The following is a 26,134-nucleotide window of genomic DNA, read 5'->3' as shown; positions in this document are numbered from 1 at the left end:
TTGTATATATTGGTATAGTCTGTGCTTCACTCTGAACACTTTCTGTTGCTACCTCTTCAAGTGCACAATTTCCTCCTACTGTCCTGTCTAATCTGTCATTTATTCTATCGACTGTGTTTGTCATCTGATACTTCAGTTTTCCTATCTACAAGATGAAATTGGTCTATTTTATTATTTGCATGTCTCTACTTAATTTTACAACATGCAAAACACAGTTGTTACAAGTATTTTAATGTCTCTGTCTGAAATTTCTAAAATCTATGTCACTTCTGGGTCAATTTGATTTCTCAAGGGAATTTTAATGATTTTTTTCTTACCTTAGTGAGATTAAATATGTTTTTAATGTACTTAGTGTCTAGTCCCATATCTTTCTTGTCAGATGGCTGCTCATGTCTTTTAAACATCTCTTAATACAGTTAATGTCCAGTACTATATCTTTCTTAGAAACTGTTGGCTTGTGTCTTTTTCACGTTTTTCTATCATTTTTTAGGTTCTTTGTTCTAAAATTTTAAGAGTCATCTTTTGGGTTTGTTTATGGTGTGCTTTTTTCTTCCTCTTAAAATTTTAAGCAGTGTCTTGCATCCAGGGTGAATAAGGAACCAGTGTACACCAGGAAGTCAGCACTTCACAGGAAACCCAGGAAGTCCCAATAAGACAAAAAACTGTACCCCAGCATACACCTCAGGCTGGCTGACCCTGCTTGTCAGTTAGGAACACAAGGACTGAGATGAAGCCGACACCTCATTCCCCTTTTCTCCAGAGCCAACCACCTCAATGAGAGACCTTTGGAACTAGATGGGGAGACATGATTACTCAGTGTTTCTTCCAGGAAGCTGGAATCTTGTGGTAGCTCTTCATGGAAATGAATCCCACCATGGTCTCAACTGTGAGGTAAGCACCAATGGACATGCCAGCTGGAAAACAAGATGAGAAAAGAGATTTGTGAGGGCACATGTTGAGAAGACCTTTCCACACCAGGCTCACACACATCTGAGCAAGTACCGCCCCTTCCTGGGAATACTAATCAGTCATAGTCGTCATTCCCTTCTTGGGATAATACAGCACAGCCTGAAGCATGCATTTATCTGCCTCATCCCCATCACCTTGTATAAACCCAAACTTGGGTAGTACACCTAGTGAGGTGAGCATGAGTCCTAGACTTGAAACAAGACAGTTCCAAGTGGACCAAGAGCAAATGTATTCAGTGCATTCTCACAGCCTGAAGATTGTTTCAGACTGGAAACTAGAAAACTGAGGACAGCTATGTGCAAACTGAGCAAAGGAAGTGGGATGGAAAAGATTCCTGGTAGGTAGCCCAGAATTAAATGGTGCTCAAGGTGCTTTAAGGCCACCTTAAAGGAGGGAAATGGAATGATTCTCTTTTCCACAGATACTTTGATAGAACCTAATTATCATGGAGGAATTTTAGGCAGGATATTAAAAACTAGATAATGGTGAAATGTGAGAGAGAAAAGAATGAAAGCCTGAATACTGTGGCTGTGGGGCAAGGTTTGGAGGAGACACAGTCTCCCTGCCATGTGGCCCTTCATGTAGACTTAGAGAGGTGAGGATGGCAGGTGAGTTTGGAGGGCTTCTAAGGGCCATTAAAAATGCTACGTTTTCCCCACCAAATCATCTAAGTTGCTCCCAATCCTCCCCTAGAGGTGACAGGATGGGGCTTTGTGATGTCAGGGCCCACCCAGGGCCACCATTGGCTGGGTAAGTGAGTTGCTGACCTCATAAAGCATAAGGCTGTGGCCCCCTGGGAGGGGTATACATAGGGCTGCTCAGGGGCTCTGGAGCAGACCATTGCAAGTCTTCAAAATGACTAAGGTGACAAGGCCCTAGAAAAGTTATGGAACAGCAGACTCCAGATACCCAGGAGGGAAAGATGAAGACCTCCTGTCAACAGATGTCCAAAGAAGTGCCAAGGTGAGCTGAACCCATGCAAGGTCCTCTTGCCCATTGACACAACCCCATAAGACACCTCCCCTTGTCTTTGCCAGGCCTTACCCCTTCTCTGCCCACACCCTTTCTCCTGAAGCCTTTGTTCCCATCCATCTTCACCCTTTTCCCCAAACCAACCGCTACTCTGCACTCTCTTTCTTGTTTTATCCAGGTGGCCAGGGTAACCATGATGGTGAATAAGCCATCTGGTCCTGAGCTTATTTTTTCTTGTGGTTGGAAGATGTTTGATTACAGTTTTGCTTTCCATGTTTGTGATGGGTCTGTTGAGATTATCTATTTCTTCCTGGTATAAAAGTATAAAAGGTTATACTTTTCTGAGTATTCATCCATTTCTTCCAAGCTGTCCATTTCATTGTCATATAGCTGCTGATAGTAGTCTCTTATGATGCTTTCTATTTCTGTGTGGTCTGTTGTGATTTCTCCATTTTCATTTCTAATTTGTTGAACTGATTCTTCTCCATTTATTTCTTGATGAATTTGGCTAATGGCTTGTCTTTTTTTTTTAATCTTCTTAAAGAACTGTCTTTTCCTTTCACTGATTTTTGCTATAGTATCCTTTCTCTTTCACTTATTTCTGCCCTAATTTTTATGATTTCTTTCCTTCTGCTACCCCAGGGTTCTTCATTTCTTATGTTTATCATTGCTTTGGTTGTAAAGTTAGGTCATTTACTTGAGGTTTCTCTTGTTTCTTGAGATAAGTTTGTATTTTTATGAATCTTCCCCTTAGCACTGTTTTCTGAGCCCCATAGGTTTTGGATTATCATGTTTTCATTTTCATTTGTTTCTATGCATATTTTCCTTTCTGTTCTGATTTCTTCTGTTATATGTTGGTTATTCAGAAGCGTGTAGTTTAGCCTCCATTTATTTGTATTTTTAATAGTTTTATTTTTCCTGCCGTTGTTGGTTATTTAGTTGCTAAGTCGTGTCCGACTCTTGTGGCCCCATAAACTGTAGCCTGCCAGACTCCTCTGTCCGTGGAACTCTCCAGGCCAGAATACTGGAGTGGGTTACCATTTCCTTCTCCAGGGAATCTTCCCAACCCAGGAATCAAACCTGGGTCTCCTGCATGGCAGGCAGATTCTTTGCTGACTGAGCTACACCTAATCTTACTGCATTGTGATCAGAAATGATACTTGAAATGATTTCACTTTTGTTTTCTTTCTCTAATTTACCAAGGCTAGATTTATGGCGCAGTATGTGATCTATCCTGAAAATGTTTCGTGTGCACTTGAGAAAAAGGTGAGATTCATTGTTTTGGGGTGAAGTGTCCTATAGATATCAATTAGGTCTAACTGGTCCACTGTATCATTTGAAGTTTGTGTTTCCTTGCTAATTTTCTGCTTGGTTGATCTATACATACATGTAAGTGGGATATTAAAGTGTGATATTGCAGTCTATTACTGCATTACTTTTAATTTCCCCTTTCAAACTTGTTAGCATCTGCCTTATGTACTGAGGTACTCCTATGTTGGGTAAATATATATTTATAATTATTATATCTTCTTCTTGTATTGATCTTTTGATCATTATGTAGTGGCCTTCACTTTCTCATTTCACAGCCTTTATTTCAGTCTTTTTTATCTGATATGAATATTGCTACTCCTGCGTTCTTTTGGTCTCCATTTGCATGAAAAGCCTTTTTCCAGCCCTCCACATTCACACTGCATGTGTACCTTGGCTTGAAGTGATTCTCTTGTAGACAGCATATATAGGGGTCTAGTTTTGTAACCATTTTACAATATTTCCTTTGTCACCTATCTATCCATTTGTCCATCCCTCTTTCCAACGCACAGTCGATCTTTTTCCTTGTTGCTTTTGTGTTAAATTGCAGACATCAGTATGTATCTCCTTAGGTATTTCAGCAAGCCTGCCATTAAGTAGTGAGCAGAATTTGTTTACAGCAATTTTCTTTGGATATTAATTTTAGATACAATGAAATAGAGCAATCTTTTCTTTTCACAGTCATGTTACTTTTTAACTGAAGTATAGTTGATTTACAACATTGTGTGAATGTCTGCTGTACAGCAAAGTGAGTCAGTTATGCACTTATATATGTGTAAATACATTGTGTGTGTGTGTGTGTGTGTGTGTGTGTATGCATTCTTTTATTTAATCTTTTTTTTTTTTTTAACTACACTGTAACATGTGGGATTAGTTCCATAATCAGGATTTGAAAATGTATCCACTGCAGTGGAAGTGTTGAATCTTTACTGCTGGACTGCCAGGGTACCCCCATATATATTTGTTTTCATTATAAGTTATCATGGGATACTGAATATATTTCTCTGTGCTCTACAGTAGGAACTTGTCAATCCATTCTATGTACTCTAGTTTATATCTCCTCACCCGAATCTCTTACTCCATTGCTCCCACAATTCTCTCTGCCTTGGAAGCCTCAAGTCTGTTCTACATATCCATGAGTGTGCGTCTGTTTCATACATATGTTCATTTGTGTCATATCTTAGATTATACATTTGAATGATATTATTTGGTATTCATCTTTCTCTGTGTGCCTCAGTTTATTTAGTATTATCATCTCTTGGGCCATGCATGTTGATTCCAATGGCCTTATTTTTGTAGTTGTACATATCCTTATATGCTTTTAACTATACATAGAGATATTCATCTGCGATTATTTTCCTGTATATACTTTTTAAATGTGTGTAGTACATCCACTCTTGGTATAGTACATCCATTATGAGTCTGTATTAGGATTTTATATGGATATGTCAGTCACCTCAATTCAATTGCTCAGTTATGTCCGATGGTTTGGAACCCCATGGACTGTAGCATGCCTTGCTTTCCCTGTCAATCACTAACTCCTGGAGTTTGTGTCTCCTTCCTTCTCAATTTTATTATAGTTCATATTTCTTGTCTGATGAAGCTGTACAGAGTTGCCTTTGTTGTGGCTGTACTGATTCTTGCTCCCTCACATGGATACACAGAGGCAGTCAGCAGTGTTTATTTTCTCTGACCTGCTCTCAGAAAGTGTGTACTACATCTCTCTTGCTAAGTTGGTCCCTGTGGATTATGCATGTGACAGGTATTTGTGGGAATCCATGAATTTCAGCCTACCAATGTAAGCCTTCCTCTCACCCATTCCCTTTGCGAAGCATCAGGGAGTTCCATTTTACCTCGGTTGGGGTACTCACTACCAGCAATACTGTCTGTCCCATTTGAAAGGTAAATTCTCATCTGCCCTTCTTCACTAACTCTGATTATCACCACAGTTGTCTGTACCTCTGACAATGTCATTATTTCCTTGTTTCAATGCCTGAGTCATATTCTGTCATGAACCCATATCCCATTCCTTTATCCGTTCATCTCTCTGTCCCCGTGTACTTCCTTTAATTTCATCTCTGGGCATTGGGAATCCTGCTGCAGTGCATGCTCTTGGGCATGTGGTTTTCAAAGTCTGTGTATTTCTGAAGTATCATAGGAGTGGAGAAGCTCTGTCATATTTTCTTTTTTTGGATATAAAGTCACATGGACTGTGATTCTTATACTGGCTCCTCCCAATGATATACCCCCACTACAATAAAAGGATCCTGCTGACTAATGTTAATCTACCAATTCTGGCCTGGTCCGTCTTCCACGGTGGCCTTTTCCAGTGGTCAGAGTTGATGTCTTGTGGCAGTTTGGATTTTGTATCTCTGATAAGAAACCTTGTGGAGTACTATTTCTTGGCTTTTTGCTTTTAGAAAGCACTTTGAGTTGCATTTACCTGTTAATGTTTTCTTCCTGAGAGTGTTCCAGTTTTGTTGTGTGTGTGTGTGTCTGTGTGTGTCTGTGTGTGTCTGTGTGTGGGTGTTTATTTATTTATTTAATTTTGGGTGTGTGACCCCTGACAAGTTCATGTAGGTGAACATGTTGAGTAGGTGTCATGTTGAGTCCAGAGGCCTTGTAATAGCAGATGTCCATCAGCGATAGTTTTCATGCTGCAGTTGCAGAGAAAATCTTCCATGCTGAAAGGTTTATTTTTTCCTCTTAGGATGGCCTGAACTGCCTGAGAGTTTTATTCAGGCCTGGTTGTACATTAAAGTAGAATGAGTCAGAGGATGCCAGCAAACATGGTGACTGCTCACATTTGGATTTTATTTTAAGTAAAAGTTCCTATTCTATTTAAATTGATTGACAAGGATACATTTGTTTTACTTGTACAGATTCTTGTTCCATGGGACTGAGAATACTAGATATTCAGCTGTGCTTGTTTTCAGCTACATGTTATTAGAACGTGTCTCATCTACCACTCTTGCTGAAGTAGGTTTGCATGGATTCTGTATTTTATATGTATCACTGGGAAGAAATTAGTACTAACTTCCAGATGTATCCCTTCCATCCAACCAGGGTCCTCTGCTACCCATAAATTTCATGCCAGGTTGGATGTTCACATCGCCTTTGTGCTGGTGCTCACAGCTCTGGATTTTTGTATCCCATCTGTCCATTGCATCCCATAATGTTTCTTGAATTGACCCTCCTTCACTCAGTGTGATGATTTCTGGATTGATCTCTTTCTCTGAAGACAGCCTAGGTTTACATTTCAATCCTTGATTCAAAAATCATTCTAGACCTGTATCATGTTTGTTTATCCATTGCTCTCTCCAGGTATGCTAACTTAGCTTTCATCTCTTCAATGTTCTGAATGGTGCCATGAGAGGTTTGGGGTTTGTTTTGTGCAAAATCTCTTCATTTCTGAAATATTCCAAGAGAGGATCTGATTAATCAAACTGTCTCTACCTCTTTATTTATTTATTTCTCTCTTATGGGAGTGCACTTTTCTAGTCATGCTCATATGGCTTTTACCAGGTCTATCCCACCAGTAAACTAAAGTGTTCACTGTTGTAATGTTACTCTACCATTGATACCATGTCCAGCTTTTGACAGGTCTTGTTCCATGCTCAGGCAAAGGTGATAATGTCCACACAACTTTGATGTTTGTGTCTCTTAGAATTCACCCAATGTGCAAATTGCCATGTGCTTTCTTAAATAAACATGAAATTGTGTTTACCCGTTCACATCCTCTTCCTGTTAGCTTCTCCTGTGCTTATGTTATTTTTCCCCTTATGTGAGCTCTGGTAATTTGTTATGGGTGGGTATCAGCTGGAGCTCAGCACCCCTGTGAATAGTGTGTCCATCAGCAAGCATTTTAAGATTGCTGTTGTAAAAATTGTCTACAAGATGCCAGCATTTCTTCATGCCCTCCTGTTGTTGTTATGGTAACAGCAGCCTCTGTCATTATCCCAGGCCTGGTTGTAAATGAGAGTGAAATAAGAAAGAGGAAGCCACCAAAAGCTTTTGCCTCTTTAGCCTTTAAGTTTTTTTTTTTTTTCTTTAAGTAAAGTTTCATTTCTTATTTAAGACTATTTACACCATTGTAGTTATTGCAGGTAAACAGTTTCTCCTTCCCTTCCACAGATACATGGAGGTATTCAGCTGTAGTTATTGTCACAACTATGTTTTCAGAATCTGTTGAGGACATGTCTCTTGATATAGGTATTCATGGGAATAAGTCTATTGAAGTCTTCAGCTTTCAGCTTCTCACCCAGTGACACCATTTGCTAACTATAAGTTTCTTACCAGGAGTGTAAGTACATTTCACTTTTGTTTGGATACTAATGTTAACCTACATTTGTCAGGGACTTGAACAAGAGAAGGACCCAACCTGGTTCATGGCAGGGACAGAGAAGCAGGCTTGGAGTATTTGTCGGGGGTTTGAACAAGGGCAAGACCCACCCTGGTTCAGTGTAGGGACCGAGATGCAGGCTCAGGAGTGTTTGTCAGGGGTTTGAGAAAGAGAAGGACCTAGCCTAGTTCAGTGAAAGGACCAAGAAGAGGGCTCAGGGTATGTGTTGGGGGATCTAACAAGGGCAAAACCTAGACTGGTGAACTGCAGGGACTGAATTGGACTCATTAGCATTTGCCAGTGGCTTGACCAAGTGCTTGACCCAGCCTAGTTCAGTGCAGGGACTGAGATGTGGGCTCAGGAGTATGTGTTGGGGGATCTAACAAGGGCAAGACCTAGACTGGTTCACTGCAGGGACCAAGATGTAGGTCCAGGAATATTTGTCAGGGTCTTCAACAAGGGCAGGGCCCAGCCTAGTTCAGTGCAGAGACCGACATGCAGGTCCAGGAATGTTTTTCAGGGGGTTTGAACAAGGGCAAGACCCAGCCTATTTCAGTGCAGGGACTGAGATGTGGGCTCAGGAGTATGTGTTGGGGGATAGAACAAGGGTGTGACCTAGACTGGTTCAGTGCAGGGAACGTGATGTGGGCACAGGAGTGTTTGTTGGGGTCTTGAACACGTGTAGGACCCAGCCTTTTTCACTGCAGGGACCGAGATGTGGGATCAGGAGTATGTGTTGGGGGATTTAACAAGGGCATGACCTAGTTGGTTCAGTGCAGGGAAGAGATATAGGTTCAAAAGTATTTGTCGGAGGTTTGAACAAAGGCAGGACACAGCCTGACTCAGTGTAGCGAGTGAGATATGGGCTCAGTAGTATGCTTGCCTGGAAAATCCCATGGACGGAGGAGCCTGGTAGGCTGCAGTCCATGAGGTCACTAAGAGTCGGACACGACTGAGCGACTTCACTTTCACTTTTAATTTGCATGCACTGGAGAAGGAAATGGCAACCCACTCCAGTCTTCTTTCCTGGAGAATCCCAAGGACGGGGGAGCCTGGTGGCCTGCCATCTATGGAGTTGTACAGAGTTGGACAGGACTGGAGTGACGCAGTAGCAGCAGCAGCAGCAGTGTTTCCTGGGAGATTGAATGAGGGGAGGACACACCTTAATTCAGGGGTAGGCAGCAAGTTGTCGGCTCAGGATTGTTTGCCGGGGTCTTGAACAAATGAGGGAACCATCCTGGTTCAGCTCAGGGACAGAGATGTTGGCTCAGGAGTGTTTGTTAGGGTCTTGAACAAGCGCAGGAGACAGCCTAGTTCAGTGCAGGGACCGATGCAGCCTCAGGAGTGTTTGTCGGGCATTTGTACAAGGGCAGGACACAACCCAGTTTAGTGCAGGAACCGAGATGTGGGCTCAGGAGTATGCGTTGGGCCACTAAGTGCCCAGGATATACCTAAATTCATGATCAGGGAGCAAGTTGTAGGCTCACGATTGTTTGCCTGGGGCTTGAACAAAGGCAGGTCCAGCCTGCTTCAGTGCAGGGACCCAATGTGGGCTCAGGAGTATGTGTTGGGGGATCTAACTAGGGCAAGATCTAGACTGGTTCAGTTCAGAGACAGAGATGTGGGCTCAGGAGTATGTGTTGGGCGACTAACAAGGACAGAACCTAGACTCGTTCAGTGCAGTGACCCGGATGTGTGCTCAGGAGTATTTGCAGGGGCTTGAGCAAGTGCTAGAGCCAGCTAGTACAGTGCAGGAAAAGATATGTTGGCTCAGGAATGTATGTCAGGGTCTTGAACAAGGGCACGACCCAGCCTAGTTCAGGGCAGGGACGGCGAGGCAGGTTCAGGAGTGTTTGTTGGAGATTTGAAAAAGAGCAGGACTCAGCCTAGTTTAGTGCAGGGAACTAGATGTGGGCTAAGGAATATGTGTTGGGTGTATCTAACAATGGCAAGACGTAGACTGGTGAATTGCAGGGACTGAGATGTGGGCTCAGGAACATTTGCCTGTGGCTTGATTAAGTGCTTGACGCAGCTTACTTCAGTGCAGCGACTGAGATGTGGCCCAAGAGTATGTGTTCGGGAATCTAACAAGGGCAGTACTTAGCCTCTTTCAGTGCAGTGACCGAGAGGTGGGCTCAGGAGCATTTGTCGACTTTAGCAAGTGCTTGACCCAGCCTCATTCAGTGCAGGGAATGAAATGTTGGCTCGGGAGTGTTTGTCAGTGTCTTGAACAAGGGTAGAACCCAGCCTGGTTCACTGCCGGGATCGAGATGTTGACTCAGGAGTATGTGTTGGGGGATATAAGAAGGGCAAGACCTCGACTGGAGAAGCGCAGGGATCAAGATGTGGGCTCAGGAGCATATGCCTGTGGCTTCAGCAAATGCTTGACCTAGCCTAGTTCACTGCAGAGAATGAGATGTCGGCCAAGGAGTGTTTGTAAGGGTCTTAAACAAGTGTAGGACCCAGCCCAGTTCAGTGCAGGGACCAAGATGGAGGCTCAGGAGTGTTTGTTGGGGGATTGAACAAGGGCAGGACCCAGCATAGTTCAGTGCGGCGACCGAGATGTGGGCTCAGGAGTATGTGTTGTGTGATCTAATAAGGGAAAGACCTAGACTGGTTCAGTGCAGGGACCAAGATGTGGCTCAGGAGTATGTGTTGGGGGATCTAACGAGGCCAGGACCTAGACTTGTTCAATGAAGTGATCGAGATGTGGGCTCAGGAGCATTCACTGATGGCTTCAGCAAGTGCTTGACCGAGCTTCATTCAGTGCAGCAACTGATATATAGTCTCAGGAGTATGTGTTAGGGGATCTAACAAGGGCATGACATAGACTGGTTCAGTGCAGGGACCGAGATGTAGGTTCAGGAGTATTTCTCGGGGTCTTGAACAAGGGAAAACCCAGGCGGGTTCAGTGCAGGAAGTGAGATGCGGGATCAGGAGTTTTACCCGGCGATTGAACAAGGTCAAGACATACCTAAGTTCACGGGCAGGGAGCGAGTTGTAGGCTCACGATTGTTTGCCGGAGGCTTGTATGCAGGTTAGGAAGCAACAGTTAGAACTGGACATGGAACAACAGACTGGTTCCAAATAGGAAAAGGAGTTCGTCAAGCCTGTATATTGTCACCTTGTTTATTTAACTTATATGCAGAGTACATCATGAGAAACACTGGACTGGAAGAAACACAAGCTGGAATCAAGATTGCCGGGAGAAATATCAATAGCCTCAGATATGCAGATGACACCACCCTTATGGCAGAAAGTGAAGAGGAACTCAAAAGCCTCCTGATCAAAGTGAAAGTGGAGAGTGAAAAAGTTGGCTTAAAGCTCAACATTCAGAAAACGAAGATCATGGCATCTGGTCCCACCACTTCATGGGAAATAGATGGGGAAACAGTGGAAACAGTGTCAGACTTTATTTTTCTGGGCTCCAAAATCACTACAGATGGTGACTGCAGTCATGAAATTAAAAGACACTTACTCCTTGGAAGGAAAGTTATGACCAACCTAGATAGCATATTCAAAAGCAGAGACATTACTTTGCCAACAAAGGTTTGTCTACTCAAGGCTATGGTTTTTCCTGTGGTCATGTGTGGATGTGAGAGTTGGACTGTGAAGAAGGCTGAGCGCCGAAGAATTGATGCTTTTGAACTGTGGTGTTGGAGAAGACTCTTGAGAGTGCCTTGGACTGCAAGGAGATCCAACCAGTCCATTCTGAAGGAGATCAGCCCCAGGATTTATTTGGAAGGAATGATGCTAAAGCTGAAAGGGCAGTACTTTGGCCACCTCATGCGAAGAGTTGACTCATTGCAAAAGACTCTGATGCTGGGAGGGACTGGGGGCAGGAGGAGAAGGGGACGACAGGATGAGATGGCTGGATGGCATCACTGACTCGATGGATGTGAGCCTCAGTGAACTCTGGGAGTTGGTGATGGACAGGGAGGCCTGGCGTGCTGCGATTCATGGGGTCGCAAAGAGTCGGACACGACTGAACGACTGATCTGATCTGATTTGATCTGAACAAAGGCAGGACCCAGCCTGCTTTGGTGCAGGGACTGAATGTGGGCTCAGGAGTATTTGTCAGGGTCTTGAACAAGGGCAGCAGCCAGCCTGGTTCAGTGTGGGAAACGAGAGGTAGGTCAGGAGTATTTGTTGGGGTTTGAACATGGGCAGGACCCACCTACTTCAGATCAGGGACTGATATGTGGGTCCAGGAGTATTTGTCGAGGTCTTTAACAAGGGCAGGACTCAGCCTAGTTCAGTGCAAGGACTGAAATGTGGGCTCAGAAGCATATGCCGGTGGCTTGATCAAGTGCTTGACCCAGCCTAGATCAGAGCAGCGACCGAGATGTAGGCTCAGGAGTATGTATTGGGGGATCTAACAAGGGCACGACGTAGACTGGTTCAGTCCAGGGTCAGAGATGAGGGCTCAGGAGTATGTGTTGGGCGGTTTACAAGGACGGAACGTATACTCGTTTCAGTGAGGCACCGAGATGCTGGCTCAGGAGCATTTGCTGGTGGCTTGATCAAGTGCTTGACCCAGTCTAGTTCAGTGCAGTGACCGATATGTGGGCTCAGGATTATGTATTCAGGGATCTAACAAGGGTATGACCTAGACTGGTTCAGTGCAGGGACCGCAATGCAGGCTCAGGAGTGTTTGGCGAGGTTTGAAATAGAGTAGGACCCAGCCTATTTCAGTGCAGGGACAGAGATGTGGGCTCAGGAGTATGGTTGGAGGATCTAACAATGGCAAGACCTACACTGGTGAAGTACAGGGACTGAGATGTGAGCTCAGGAGTATTTGCCTGTGGCTTGATCAAGTGCTTAACCCAGTCTAGTTCAGTGCTGCCCCCCTATATGGGCACAGGATTATGTCTTGGGGGGATCTAACAAGGGCATGACCAAGACTGGTTCAGTGCAGGGACCGAGATGTAGGTTCAGGAGTATTTCTAGGGGTCTTGAAAAAGGGCAGGACCCAGCCTTGTTCAGTGAAGGCATCGATATGGGGGCTCAGGAGTATATGTTGGGGGATCTAACGAGGGCAATACCTAGACTCATTCAGTGCAGGGAATGAGATGTTGGCTTGGGAGTGTTTGTCAGTGTCTTGAACAAGTGTAGAACCCAGTCAAGTTCAGGGTCGAGACCAAGATGTGGGTTCAGGAGTATGTGTTGGGGGATACAATAAGAGCAAGACCTAGATTGGTGAAGTGCAAGGACTGAGATGTGGGCTCAGGAGCATTTGTTGGTAGCTTCAGCAAGTGCTTGACCCAGGCTAGTTCATTGCAGGGAATGAGATGTCGGCCTGGGAGTGTTTCTAAGGGTCTTGAACAAGTGTAGGATCCAGCCTAGTTCTGTGCAGAGTTCGAGATACAGGCTCAGGAGTGTTAGTCGGGGTTTGAAAAAGAGCAGGACCCAGCCTAGTTCAGTGAAGAGACCGAGATATGGGCTCAGGAGCATGTGTTGGGAGATCTAACAAGGGCAAGACCTAGACTGGTGAACTGCAGGGACCTAGATGTGGGCTCAGGAGCATTTGCCAGTGGCTTGATCAAGTGCTTGACCTAGCTTAGTTCAGTGCACCAACCGAGATGTGGGCTCAGGAGTATGTGTTGGGGGTCTAACAAGGGCAAGACCTAGACTGGTTAAGTGCAGGGACCGAGACGCAAGTTCAGGAGTATTTCTAGGAATATGAACAAGGGCAGGACCCATCCTATCTCAGTGCAGGGACCGAGTTGTGCCCTCAGGAGTGTTTCTCGAGGTTTGACCATGGGAAGGACCCAGACTGCTTCAGGGCAGAGACTGAGATGTGGGCTCAGGAGGATGTGTTCAGGTATCTAACAAGGGAAGGACCTAGACTGGTTTGGTGCAGTGACCAAGATGTGGGCACAGGGGCATTCGCCAGTGGCTTTAGCAAGTGCTTGACCCAGCCTCGTCCAGTACAAGGAATGAGATGCTGGCTTGGGAGTGTTCAACAGCGTCTTGAATAAGTGCAGGATCCAGCCTAGTTCAGTGCAGGGACCGAGATGCAGGCCCAGGAGTGTTTGTCGGGGGATTGAACAAGGGCAGGACCCAGCCTGTTTCCATGCAGGGACCGAGATGTGGGCCCAGGAGTATGTATTGGGGGAATCTAATAAAGTCAAGACCTAGGCTGGTTCAGTACAGGGACCAAGATGTTGGCTCAGGAGTGTTTGTTAGAGTCATAAACAAGCGTAGGACACAGCCTAGTTCAGTGCAGGGACTGATGTGGGCTCAGGAGTGTTTGTCGGGGGTTTGTACAAGGGTAGGACCCAGCCTAATTTAGTGCAGGGAACAAGATGTGGCTCAGGAGTGCTTCTTGGGGCTTGAACATGGGAAAGTCCCAGACTGCTTCAGTGCAGGGACTGAGATGTGCGCTCAGGAGTATTTTTCAGGGTCTTGAACATGGAGAGTACCCAGCCTGCTTCAGTGCAGGGACTGAGATGTGCGCTCAGGAGTATGTGTTAGGGGATCTAACAAGGGCAGGACCTAGACTCGTTCAGTGCAGTGACCGAGATCTGCCTCAGGAGTTTTGTCGGGCATTTCAATAAGGGCAGGACCTGGCCTTGTTCAGTGCAGCGCGTGAGATGAGGGCTCAGTAGTGTTTTCTGAAGGTTTGAACAAGGGGAGGACTTACCTTAGTTCAGGGGCAGGGAGTGAGTTTTCGGCTCAAGAATGTTTGTCGGAGGCTTCAACAGAGGCAGAAACCATCGTGGTTCAGTGCAGGGATGGAGATGTTGGCTCAGGAGTGTTTGTCAGGGATTAGAAGAAGGGCAGGACCCAGCCTAGTTCAGTGCAGGGACTGGGATGCAAGCTCAGGGGTGTTTGTCGCGGGATTTGAACAAGGGCAGGACCCAGCCTATTTCCATGCAGGGACTGAGATATGAGCTCAGGAGTATGTGTTGGGCCACTAACAAGTGCAGAACTTAGACTCGTTCAGAGCAGTGTCCGAGATGTTGGCTCAGGAACATTTGCCGGTGGCTTCATCAAGTGCTTAGCCCAGCCTAGTTGAGTGCAGCGACTGATATGTGGGCTCAGGAGTATGTGCTGGGGATCTAACAAGGGCATGACCTAAACTTGTTCAGTGCAGGGACCTAGACGTAGGTTCAGGAGTATTTCTCGGGGTCTTGAACAAGGGCAAGACCCAGGCATGTTCAATGCAGGGAGTGAGAGATGGGATCAGAAGATTTTCCTGGCGATTGAACAAGGGCTGTTGCTGCTGCTAAGTCGCTTCAGTCATGTCCGACTCTGTGCGACCCCACAGATGGCAGCCCACCAGGCTCCTCTGTCTATGGGATTCTCCAGGCAAGAACACTGAGTGGGTTGCCATTTCCTCCTCCAATGCATGAAAGTGAAAAACCAAAGTGAAGTCACTCAGTCATGTCCAACTCTTAGTGACCCCATGGACTGCAGCCCCACAGGCTCCTCTGTCCATGCGAATTTTCAGGCAAGAGCAAGAGTACTGGAGAGGGGTGCCCAGGACATAACTAAGTTCATGGTCAGGGAGCAAGCTGTAGGCTCACGATTGTTTGCCTGGGGCTTGAACAAAGGCATGTCCAGCCTGCTTCAGTGCAAGGACCCAATGTGGGCTCGGGAGTGTTTGTCAGGGTCTTGAACAAGGGCAGGAGCCATCCTGATTCAGTGCAGGCACTGTGAAGTGGGCTCAGGAGTATTTGTCAGTGCTTGAGCAGGACCCACCTGCTTCAGTGCAGGGACCTAGATGCAGGTTCAGAAGTGTTTGTCGGAGGATTGAACAAGGGCAGGACCCAGCCTATTTCAGTGCAGGGACCGAGATGTGGGCTCAGCAGCATTTGCCGGTGGCTTCAGCAAGTGCTTGACCCAGCCTAGTTCATTGCAGGGACTGAGATGTTAGCCCGGAGTGTTTGTCAGGGTCTTGAACATGTGTAGGACCCAGCTTATCTCAGGGCAGGGACCGAGATGTGGGCTCAGGAGTATGTGTTCGGGATCTAACAAGGGCATGACCTGGACTGATTCAGTGCAGCAAGTGACATATGGGCTCAATAGTGTTCCTGGGGGATTGATCAAGGGGAGGACACACCTTAGTTTAGAGGCACGGAGCATGTTGTCAGCTCTGGATTGTTTGCTGGGGGTTGAACTAGGGCAGGACCCAGCGTAGTTCAGTGCAGGGACCAAAATGTGGGCTCAGGAGCATTTGCTGGTGCCTTCAGCAAGTGCTTGACCCATCCTAGTTCTGTGCAGGGAATGAGAGGTTGGCTCAGGAGTGTTTGTCAGGGTCTTGAACAAGGGTAGGACCCAGCCTAGTTCAGTGTAGGGACCTAGATCAGGGCTCAGGAGTATGTTTTGGGAGCTCAAACAAGGGCATGACGTAGACTGGTTCAGTGCAGCTAGTGAGATATATGCTCAGTAGTGTTTCCTGGGGGATTGAACAAGTGGAGGACACACCTTAGTTAAGAGGCAGGGAGCAAGTTGTCAGCTGAGGACTGGCAATCTGGGCAGAAATGCTCTCATATGAAATATGAATTCTCAATTTTTCACATGTGAAACACTTTCCAGATTTGTAAACATGAAAGAGAATTTTCCATGATTCAGAAATTAAGATCTGAGCTAAACCTCAAGCATCGAACAGCTATATTTCATGTATTTCCCGAATACCATAGAGAGTTTTCTGTATTTCTTTGATGAAAATCTGGGTGAAGATTTCCCTACATGAAATAGGCAATTAATATATTTTACACATGTAAAATCAAAACCCTTATGATTATACAGTGGAAGTGATAAATAGATGCAGGGGATTCTATCTGACAGATGAGTTCCTGAAGACCTATGGATGCAGGTTTGTGATATTGTACAGGAAGCAGTGATCAAGACCATCCGGATGAAAAAGAAATGCAAAATGGTAAAGTTATGAGGCCTCACAAAGAGCTGAGAAGAGGAGTGAAGCTAAACGAAAAGGGGAAAAGGAAAACTATACACATTTGGATGAAGAGCCCCAAAGAATTGCAAGGAGAGATAAAACCTTCCTCAGTTATCAATGCCAATAAATAAAGCAAATCAATAGAATTGGAAAGCCTACTGATCTCTTCAAGAAAATCACAGATACCAAGGGAAAATTTCATGCAAAGACGGGCACAATAAAGGACAGAAATGGTATGGATGTAACAGAAGCAGAAACTACTAAGAAGAGATGGGAAGAATACATGGATGAACTATACACAAAAGGTCTTCATGACCTAGTTAAGCACGATGGTGTGATCATTTACCTGAGGGCCTGCAGTCCTGGAATGCGAAGTCTAGTGGGACTTAAGAAGCATAACTACAAACACAGCTCGTGGAGGTAATGGAATTCAGTTGAGATATTTCAAATTCTAAAAGATGATACTGTGAATGTGCTGCCCTTAATATGCTGGCAAATTTGGGAGACTCAGCTGTGGCCAGAGGACTGGAAATGGTCAGTTTTCATTCCAACCACAAAGAAAGACAGTCCAAAGAATGTCCAAACTACTGCTTAATTGCACACATCTGACACATTCGCAAAGAACTGCTCAGAATTCCCCAAGCCAGGCTTCAACAGAATGTGAACCATGAGCTTCCAGATGTTCAAGCTGGGTTTATAAAGGGGAGAGGAACCCAAGATTAAATTGTCAACACCTGTTGGGTCCTCCAAAAAGCAAGGGAACTCCAGGAAAGCAGCTACTCCTATTTGACTATACCAAAGACTTTGATTGACACAACAAAATGACACAAGAAAACAATCACATCAAAACATGGAATCAAAACATGGGAATACATGCCTCCCGAGATATCTTACATCCATGTAAATATAATAAATATTTATCAACTTGGAAAAATTTCTCAGTAAATAGGAAAGGTGAATTATGGTAGTAGTGCAGGTTATAGAATGTTGTTGAGTAATGTATAGAGCATTTGATTGGTTATTACATTTCTTTATTGATAATTAATTAAGCACTTAAAATGCATCATATGCAGGCTTTATGTTTCAGCTGTTGTGAAAGATACATAACGTAAAGAGGGTAGACCCAAAACACATTGAAGATATCTGTGCTCTCCTTCGTAGGAGGGCAAACAGAAGTTCTTTCCAACCCCAAGAAAGAGTTGAGACCAAGTTGTGAGAAGGGGCTTAGCATGACTGAAAATAATACGTGTGATTGTAGCTTCAGAAGAGAAAGATAATGAAATTATTAAGGAAAACAGATATCATCCAAGAACTTTTTAACCATGCTGATGTGCTGCAGTAACCACCAGGAATTTTATTCTGTCTCTGTGGGGACAGATAAGCAACATCTGAACATGCATTTGGAATTACATGGTGGAATCTTGGTGTCAGGAAATACAGACATGCCTTAAGGACAGCAGAGCAAAAATGACCCTATAGAATACCACTTGTAAAGTACATATCTTATGCTGACCATGGGCCAATCACTGATAATGTCATGCTATCTCTGGTATCACAGTGATGATATAATTGTGATCATGATTTTGGATGTGCTATAATATCTATATTTTCAAGGACGAAATGAATTTCTATAATGAGAACAATCTGATGTCTAATCTTTTAAGACTCTACCAGTAACTAATAGAATATAATATGTGAATGCACTGAAGTTCATACTGTGTATTTTCATTTTTCTAATTTTATTTGCATCTCTTTCTTCACCCATACCATCCTAATTTAGACAACTCTTCATTTCAGCAGGGATGATTTCAGAAATCTCATTGTTCATTGCAGCACTATTTACAATAGTTAGAATATGGAAGCAACCTAGATGTCCATCAACAGATGAATGGATAAAGAAGTTGTGGTACATATACACAATGGAATATTACTCAGCCATAAAAAAAATCCATTTGAGTCAGTTCTGATGAGGTGGATGAACCTAGAACCTATTATACATAGTGAAGTGACTCAGAAAGAGAAAGCTAAATATCTTATTCCAACGCATACATACGGAATCTGGAAGAATGGTACTGAAGAATTTATTTACAAGGCCGCAATGGAGATACAGATATAGAAAATAGACTTATGGACATGGGGAGAGGGGAGGAGAGGGTGAGAGGTATGGAAATAGTAACATGGAAACTTACATCACTATATGTAAAATAGATAGCCAACAGTAATTTGCTATATGACTCAGGAAACTCAAACAGGGGTTCTGTACCAACCTAAAGGGGTGGGATGGGGCGGGAGATGGGATGGAGGTTCCAAAAAGAGCAGATATATGTATATCTGTGGCTGATTCATGTTGAGGTTTGACAGAAAGCAACAAAATTCTGTAAACCAATTATCCTTCAAAAAAAAAGACTGAGAAAAAAATAAAATAAAGAACCGAAACAAACAAAACAACAACAACAACAAAAAAATCACTTTACATCCATTACCTCTTTTCCCTTGCTTCTCATTTACTTTCTTACAAATATTATATTAGGTGTCATTTACCTAGGATGCATAACGAATGTTTTCTTGAACTGAAGAGTTTGGAAAACCGTGCAGTAAAAAAACCAACCGTTGAACTAAAGCATCATTTTACTCTTCTTTGTGTGAAAAGAGAAAATGAAACTATGAAGGTGAACATGTAAATTTATTGTTCAAATACAGGAATTGTAGGTATTTGTTGACACCACTCAATGTAAACTTCAATCTTCCTTAGGCTCCATAATCTGACACGTATTTGATAGGTCAGTTTTAATTAACATGGTTTTCATATAATGATGATTGTTGATCAGTTGACTTGAAAGAGAGGAGGCAATGTATAAGTGATTGTTCGCACTGAGAACCATGAGTTGCCTCTTTCTTGCAGGTTAGGAAATGGACTGTCATGGCCTGACATATCGCTAAGCCTGTCTGGAAATTTAGAAGGTTCCACCATCAGTCCGGAATAACTGCTCTGTAATGGGAATACAATGTGGTTCTGAGAAGTAGATGTAGTTGTAGTAGCAAAGTCCTCAATGTGGCCATTTACTTGAGTGTAGCTGCTATGTGAATGCTTTAAAAATGAAATAAAATTAATTAAATAAAAAAAATGCTCAACTTTTTTAAAACAGCAGGTTGATTTACCATAATCTGGTCTGTTTGTCTAACTGATATTGGTGATGGGTTAGGTAAGTCACATGGAGATAGGGCATTTGTATTAGTGACTATCTGGCTGGTATGAGGCTTTTGTATGAAAGGCACACTTAAACATGTGGAGACTGAAAATGCACTCTCTCCACTAGTTTCTGGAAGAAATTCAGAGTTACAATCATCTTGGTTGACACTTGCTTTAACATGCTTCTTGTTATCTTGAACTAATGAAGGTATTGGAGACACATTGTTAATCCCAACTCTTCTTTGCATTCTTAATAAAAGTTGGGGATGATCTCTTTTGAAATTTGGATTATAGTAGGTCTGTAACTAAAATCAAAGGATTAAATTATTCAGTTTCTTTATAAACCAAGGTAAAACTTACAAGCAAAGCTAAGTTATAAAAATTTATTCCTTTAATGAAACCAATTAAATAGCATCAAATAAAACACCTCCATTAGTAGTTTTAACAAGTAACATGTTAGAAAGAATATGCTCCTCAACTAAAAATATGTTGTATGTATAGAGTAAATACCACTTTAAGTAGCTTCAGGACTTGTATCTGGTTTCACATTGCTAGGAAAGTTTTTTAAACATCCAATATTTTAACCTCCAGCTGTTTTCAACTTCAAAAAATAAAACTTTTCAACGATTTGTTAGCTCAAGTTTAAATTCTGTTTTAGCTACATATGTGAACATGCTTTCTAGGTCACCTGATTTACTCTTACATATTGCCAATAAGTGAAAATATTGGAATACCTTATTCAAAAGAGATGTTGTTTTCTTCTTCCAGAAAGACAGGTAGTGAAGCAGATCTTTAAAAAGTTTGTCTCTTTTTTACTAAATCCATAAGGGTTAAACTGTCAAATTAAACTTTTCATACTCTTGGTTTCAAATATTCTGAAAGGTGCCTTTCTTTCCAAGACTTCTTTCTTAGAGTTCATTGATCACTATACATGTGCCTCTGTCATCCCACCAAACAAATTCAAACTGATCACTTTCAATTATATTCCAAAGTTTTTGTGGAAATGTGAGTGAAAGAAAATCATTCACCTCATCTGTTTCAGAGACAGAATATTTGTAGCATGGCCTTTTTATTACAAGATCCTCAGACAAAGCCTGAAAAGCATACTCTTCAATCATAGATTTCAAAACCGAGTCCCTAGTAAGTGTATATTCATACAAAGAAGATCTAATGGAGGTTTCTGAACCAGTTGATTCATCCTTAGGAGGCCCATCTTGAATTTCTGAAGGAATATGTGCCATCTCAAAGAAATCTTTCTTCAGATACTTTTCTCATTTGTCTGATTTTACACACCACAACTTCAAAAATTGCTTGGCTGGCCTACAGAGAGAAACTCTCTAGACCATCACAGAGGTCCTCAAAGTCAAAAAGCTGTGACATCACAAAATCTCTGGTCTCCTAGCAATCGAAGGTTAGCTGTGACATCACAAAGTCACTGGTCTCCTAGCCATTAAAGGGTCATGTTCAGCTAGTGTTTACTTCAGCATCAACTTAAAAATACAGACACATGTATACCTGTGGCGGATTCATTATGATATTTGGCAAAACTAATACAATTATGTAAAGTTTAAAAAAATAAATAAATAAAAATTAAAAAAATAAAAATAAAAATACAGACTGCTTACAGAAATAGTAACCAAAACCATGAAGCATGCAAAATCTCATTTCTAAAGAATTTTTACACAGAAAAATCACATCAATAAATCTACTTGGTTTCTGAAATAAAAGTGATTTATCACCCTTCTATACACACATTCTTAATATTCAGTACTGTTATCCAAGCAAACTTGGTCTACTGGCTTCTGTGCAATAAAATCTATCAACTGTCTGGTTTCAACTACTCTGTGGTCTATGTACTTAACTTTCAGCCTGGTTGGGGCTTCAGCACCTCTAAATCTGTTCGCAGGATATTGCTCAGGATGTTATTGATGGACCTTGAGGAGGAACTAAAGACCTTGAATTTGCTTAATGGCTAAATCATTATTATTCTCTATCACATGATTATTATCCTTAGATTCTGTCTTTTATAGCTTTGCTGATTAAAATTACTTTTGAACACGAAGAGGTCTACAATCTCCTACCTCTCTCTCTCAGTTTTCATACTTTTCAATCTTAAGAAGGGACTACTTAGAACAGGAAAGGAAATAAAGTGTTAGACTTAGAGCTCGATCATAAATGTGACAGAAAATCTCAGTTGCAGGTTTGATTTCTTTTTCAGGTTTCCCAGCTCTTGGAGTGTGAATCAGCAAGAACTTTGGCTATTTCCTGTTGAGATGGAGCATGGAGTTGGAAATAATTTTGAAATCTAATCTTGGTATCAATATTTTCTGTTATGAAAACATATCTCTATATTATATATATTTGTATATAAATATGTATATATATTTATATATCCATCTAATTTTGTCATAAACTGGACAAACATTTGAAAATTGGTAGATCTTTATTAAAAGCAGAGAGGTGAATGATATAAAAGAGTCCTCATATTTTACATGCAGCCAAGAAAAAAATATTTTGAAGTATTTCCACTTACATATATTCAACAACTGAGTAGACTTTTTTTTAAATCTCAATTCCATAGCATATTAATATTTCTTTAATTAGGAGGAAGATACAGGCATCGTGATAGAAGTACACTATGATGTACTTTCAATTGAGAGAGAAGATAAACAGAGGGTAATATGTTTGAGGGTTTTTCTAAAAGGTTTGAAAACTTTGTGGCTGTTCATAATTTTCCATAAACATGTGGAGTACCCATCACTGGACATCTTACGGACAAAACACAGATTTTTTTAAACTTAATTACTGGTATATTTTAATTGTAAAATTAATTTATTTTTAAATTTTATTTTATTTTTTATTGAAGTCTGGCTGATTTACAATGTTGTGTTAGTTTCAGGTGTACAGCAAAATGATTCATATGCATATACATATATACATATATATTCTTTTTCAGATTCTTTTCCCTTATAGATTATTACAAAATATTAAGTACAGTTCCTAGTATTATAAAGTAGGTCCTTGTTGGTTATATATTTTATATATAGTAGTGTGTATATTAATCCTAAACTTCTTTTTTTTTCTAATTTTTTTTTATTTTTAAACTTTACATAATTGTATTAGTTTTGCCAAATATCAAAATGAATCCGCCACAGGTATACATGTGTTCCCCATCCTGAACCCTCCTCCCTCCTCCCTCCTTCCCTTCCCTACTTTGTGCTTTGGTAACTATACTTTTGAATCATTCTACATTTGGGTTTTAATTTTTTCCATTTCTATTATACTTAACAGGAATTAAAAGCCCTTGCATTTTTTTTATACCCACACTCATGCACACACAGGTGTACATATGTCAAAATATAATTTTAGGCAACTTTATTTAGTTGACCAAACTCATTGCTTGCTCCCAAGATCTTAAATGAACTGTTTGGGAAGCCCTACATTACTTAATAACTTTCTGGCTAAACCATTCAAATCCAGTTTCTGTAAAGCTCTCCTTTAATCTAGCTCATCTTCCACTATACTTTCTGTAATAAGAGGTAGGGCTCATACTTATGAGGACACCTTGAACCCATAAAATCGCAACTCTCATTTACTTAGAGATATTGTTCAAAGAACGCTGTTGCTCTCCTCACGTTGGACACAATTTTATTTTATTTATTTTTAATATAAATATATTTATTTTAATTGGAGTCTAATTGCTTTACAATATTGTATTGGTTTTGCCATACATCAACATGAATCTGCCACGGGTGTACACGTGTGCCCCATCCTGAACCCCTCTGCCTCCTCCCTCCTCATACCATCCCTCCTGGTTATCCCAGTGCACAAACACCGAGCATCCTGTATCATGCATCAAACCTGGACTGGCAGTTCATTTGACATATGATATTATACATGTTTAAGTGCCACTCTCCCAAATCATTCCACCCTGGCTCTCTCCTACAGAGTCCAAGAGACTGTTCTATACATTGTGTCTCTTTTGCATTCTCACATACATAGTTATTGTTACTATTTTTCTAAATTCCACATATATGTGTTAGTTTACTCTATTGGTATTTTTCTTTCTGGCTAACTTCATTTTGTATAATAGGCTTTAGTCTCATCCACCTCATTAGAACTGATTAAAATGTATTCTTTTCAATGCCTGAGTAATACTCCATTGTGTATATATACCACAGATTTCTTATCCATTCATCTGCTGATGGACATCTAGGTTGCTTCCATGTCCTGGCTATTAGAAACAGTGCTGTGATGAACAATGGGGTACATGTGTCTCTTTCAATTCTGGTTTCCTCGGTGTGTATGCCCAGCAGTGGGATTGCTGGGTCGTATGGCAGTTCTATTTCCAGGTTTTTTATTTATTTATTTATTTTAAGGAATCTCCACAGTGTTCTCCATAGCGGCTGTACTAGTTTGCATTCCCACCAACAGTGTAAGAGGGTTCACTTTTCTCCACACCCTCTCCAGCATTTATTGCTTGTAGACTTTTGGAGCACAACTAATCTAATTGGCATGAAATGGTACCTCGTTGTGGTTTTGATTTGCATTTCTCTGATAATGAGTGATGTTGAGCATCTTTTTATGTATTTCTTAGCCATCCATATGTCTTCTTTGGAGAAATGTCTGTTTAGTTATTTGGCCCATTTTTTCATTGGGTCGTTTATTTTCCTGGAAGGGAGCTTCAGGAGTTGCTTGTATATTTTTGAGATTAATTATATCAGTTGCTTCAGTTTAGTTCAGTTCAGTTCAGTTGCTCAGTCATGTCCGACTCTTTGCGACCCCATGAATCAGAGCATGCCAGGCCTCCCTGTCCATCACCAACACCCAGAGTTCACTCAAACTCACTTCCATCGAGTTGGTGATGCCATCCAGCCATCTCATCCTCTCTCATCCCCTTATCTTCCTGTCCCCAATCCCTCCAGCATCAGAGTCTTTTCCAGTGAGTCAACGCTTCGCATGAGTTGACTTCGCATGAGGTGGCCAAAATACTGGAGTTTCAGCTTTAGCATCATTCCTTCCAAAGAAATCCCAGGACTCATCTCCTTCAGAATGGACTGGTTGGATCTCCTTGCAGTCTAAGGGACTCTCAAGAGTCTTCTCCATCACCACAGTTCAAAAGCATCAATTCTTCAGTGCTCAGCCTTCTTCACAGTCCAACTCTCACATCCATACATGACCACAGGAAAAACCATAGCCTTGACTAGATGAACTTTTGTTGGCAAAGTAATGTCTTGCTTTTGAATATGCTATCTAGGTTGGTCATAACTTTCCTTCCAAGGAGTAAGTGTCTTTTAATTTCATGGCTGCAGTCACCATCTGCAGTGATTTTGGAGCCCAGAAAAATAAAGTCTGACATTATTTCTACTGTTTCCCCAACTATTTCCCATGAAGTGGTGGGACTGGATGCCATGATCTTCGTTTTCTGAATGTTGAGCTTTAAGCCAACTTTTTCACTCTCCACTTTCACTTTGATCAAGAGGCTTTTGAGTTCCTCTTCACTTTCTGCCATAAGGGTAGTGTCATCTGCATATCTGACGGTATTGATATTTCTCCCGGCAATCTTGATTCCGGTTTGTGTTTCTTCCAGTCCAGCGTTTCTCATAATGTACTCTGCATAGAAGTTAAATAAACAGGGTGACAATATACAGCCTTGATGAACTCCTTTTCCTGTTTGGAACCAGTCTGTTGTTCCATGTCCAGTTCTAAATGTTGCTTCCTGACCTGCATACAAATTTCTCAAGAGACAGATCAGGTGGTCTGGTATTTCCATCTCTTGAGGAATTTTCCACAGTTTATTGTGATCCACACAGTCAAAGGCTTTGGCATAATCAATAAAGCAGAAATAGATGTTTTTTCTGGAACGCTCTTGCTTTTTCTATAATCCAACAGATGTTGGCAATTTGATCTCTGGTTCCTCTGCCTTTTCTAAAACCAGCTTGAACATCTGGAAGTTCACGGTTCACATATTGCTGAAGCCTGGCTTGGAGAATTTTGAGCATTACTTTACTAGCATGTGAGATGAGTGCAATTGTGCGGTAGTTTGAGCATTCTTTGGAATTGCCTTTCTTTGGGATTGGAATGAAAACTGACCTTTTCCGGTCCTGTGGCCACTGCTGAGTTTTCCAAATTTGCTGGCATTTAAGTGCAGCACTTTCACAGCATCTTCTTTCAGGATTTGGAATAGCTCAACTGGAATTCCATCACCTCCACTAGCTTTGTTCGTAGTGATGCTTTCTAAGGCCCACTTGACTTCATATTCCAGGATATCTGGCTCTAGGTCAATGATCACACCATTGTGATTATCTGGGTCATGAAGATCTTTTTTGTACAGTTCTTCTGTGTATTCTTGCCATCTCTTCTAAATATCTTCTGCTTCTGTTAGGTCCATACCATTTCTGTCCTTTATCAAGCTCATCTTTGCATGAAATGTTCATTTGGTATCTCT

General features: G+C 42.0%; 1 protein-coding gene and 1 long non-coding RNA gene across 2 annotated transcripts in view; one reads left to right on the top strand and one right to left on the bottom strand.

Moving 5' to 3' along the window:
• The first annotated feature begins 1,768 nt into the window (after nucleotides 1-1,768).
• LOC132344570 (uncharacterized) overlaps nucleotides 1,769-26,134 on the top strand; it is a 36,596-nt gene continuing 12,230 nt past the window's right edge. Inside the window, exons 1-2 of the long non-coding RNA XR_009493658.1 lie at nucleotides 1,769-1,932; nucleotides 21,905-22,000. This is a non-coding gene — a long non-coding RNA (uncharacterized lncRNA). The remainder of the gene's footprint in view (nucleotides 1,933-21,904; nucleotides 22,001-26,134) is intronic.
• On the bottom strand, nucleotides 19,162-21,058 carry LOC100126816 (heat shock transcription factor, Y linked 2-like). Its single transcript, NM_001111070.1, is given in 2 exon segments — nucleotides 19,162-19,584; nucleotides 20,421-21,058. A coding segment is annotated over 1 exon segment (333 nt). The 5' UTR covers nucleotides 20,928-21,058; the 3' UTR covers nucleotides 19,162-19,584; nucleotides 20,421-20,594.

The sequence above is a fragment of the Bos taurus genome, chromosome Y, assembly GCF_002263795.3.
Source record: "Bos taurus isolate L1 Dominette 01449 registration number 42190680 breed Hereford chromosome Y, ARS-UCD2.0, whole genome shotgun sequence".
NCBI lineage: Eukaryota > Metazoa > Chordata > Mammalia > Artiodactyla > Bovidae > Bos > Bos taurus.
This window is presented reverse-complemented; position numbering and strand designations above follow the sequence as displayed.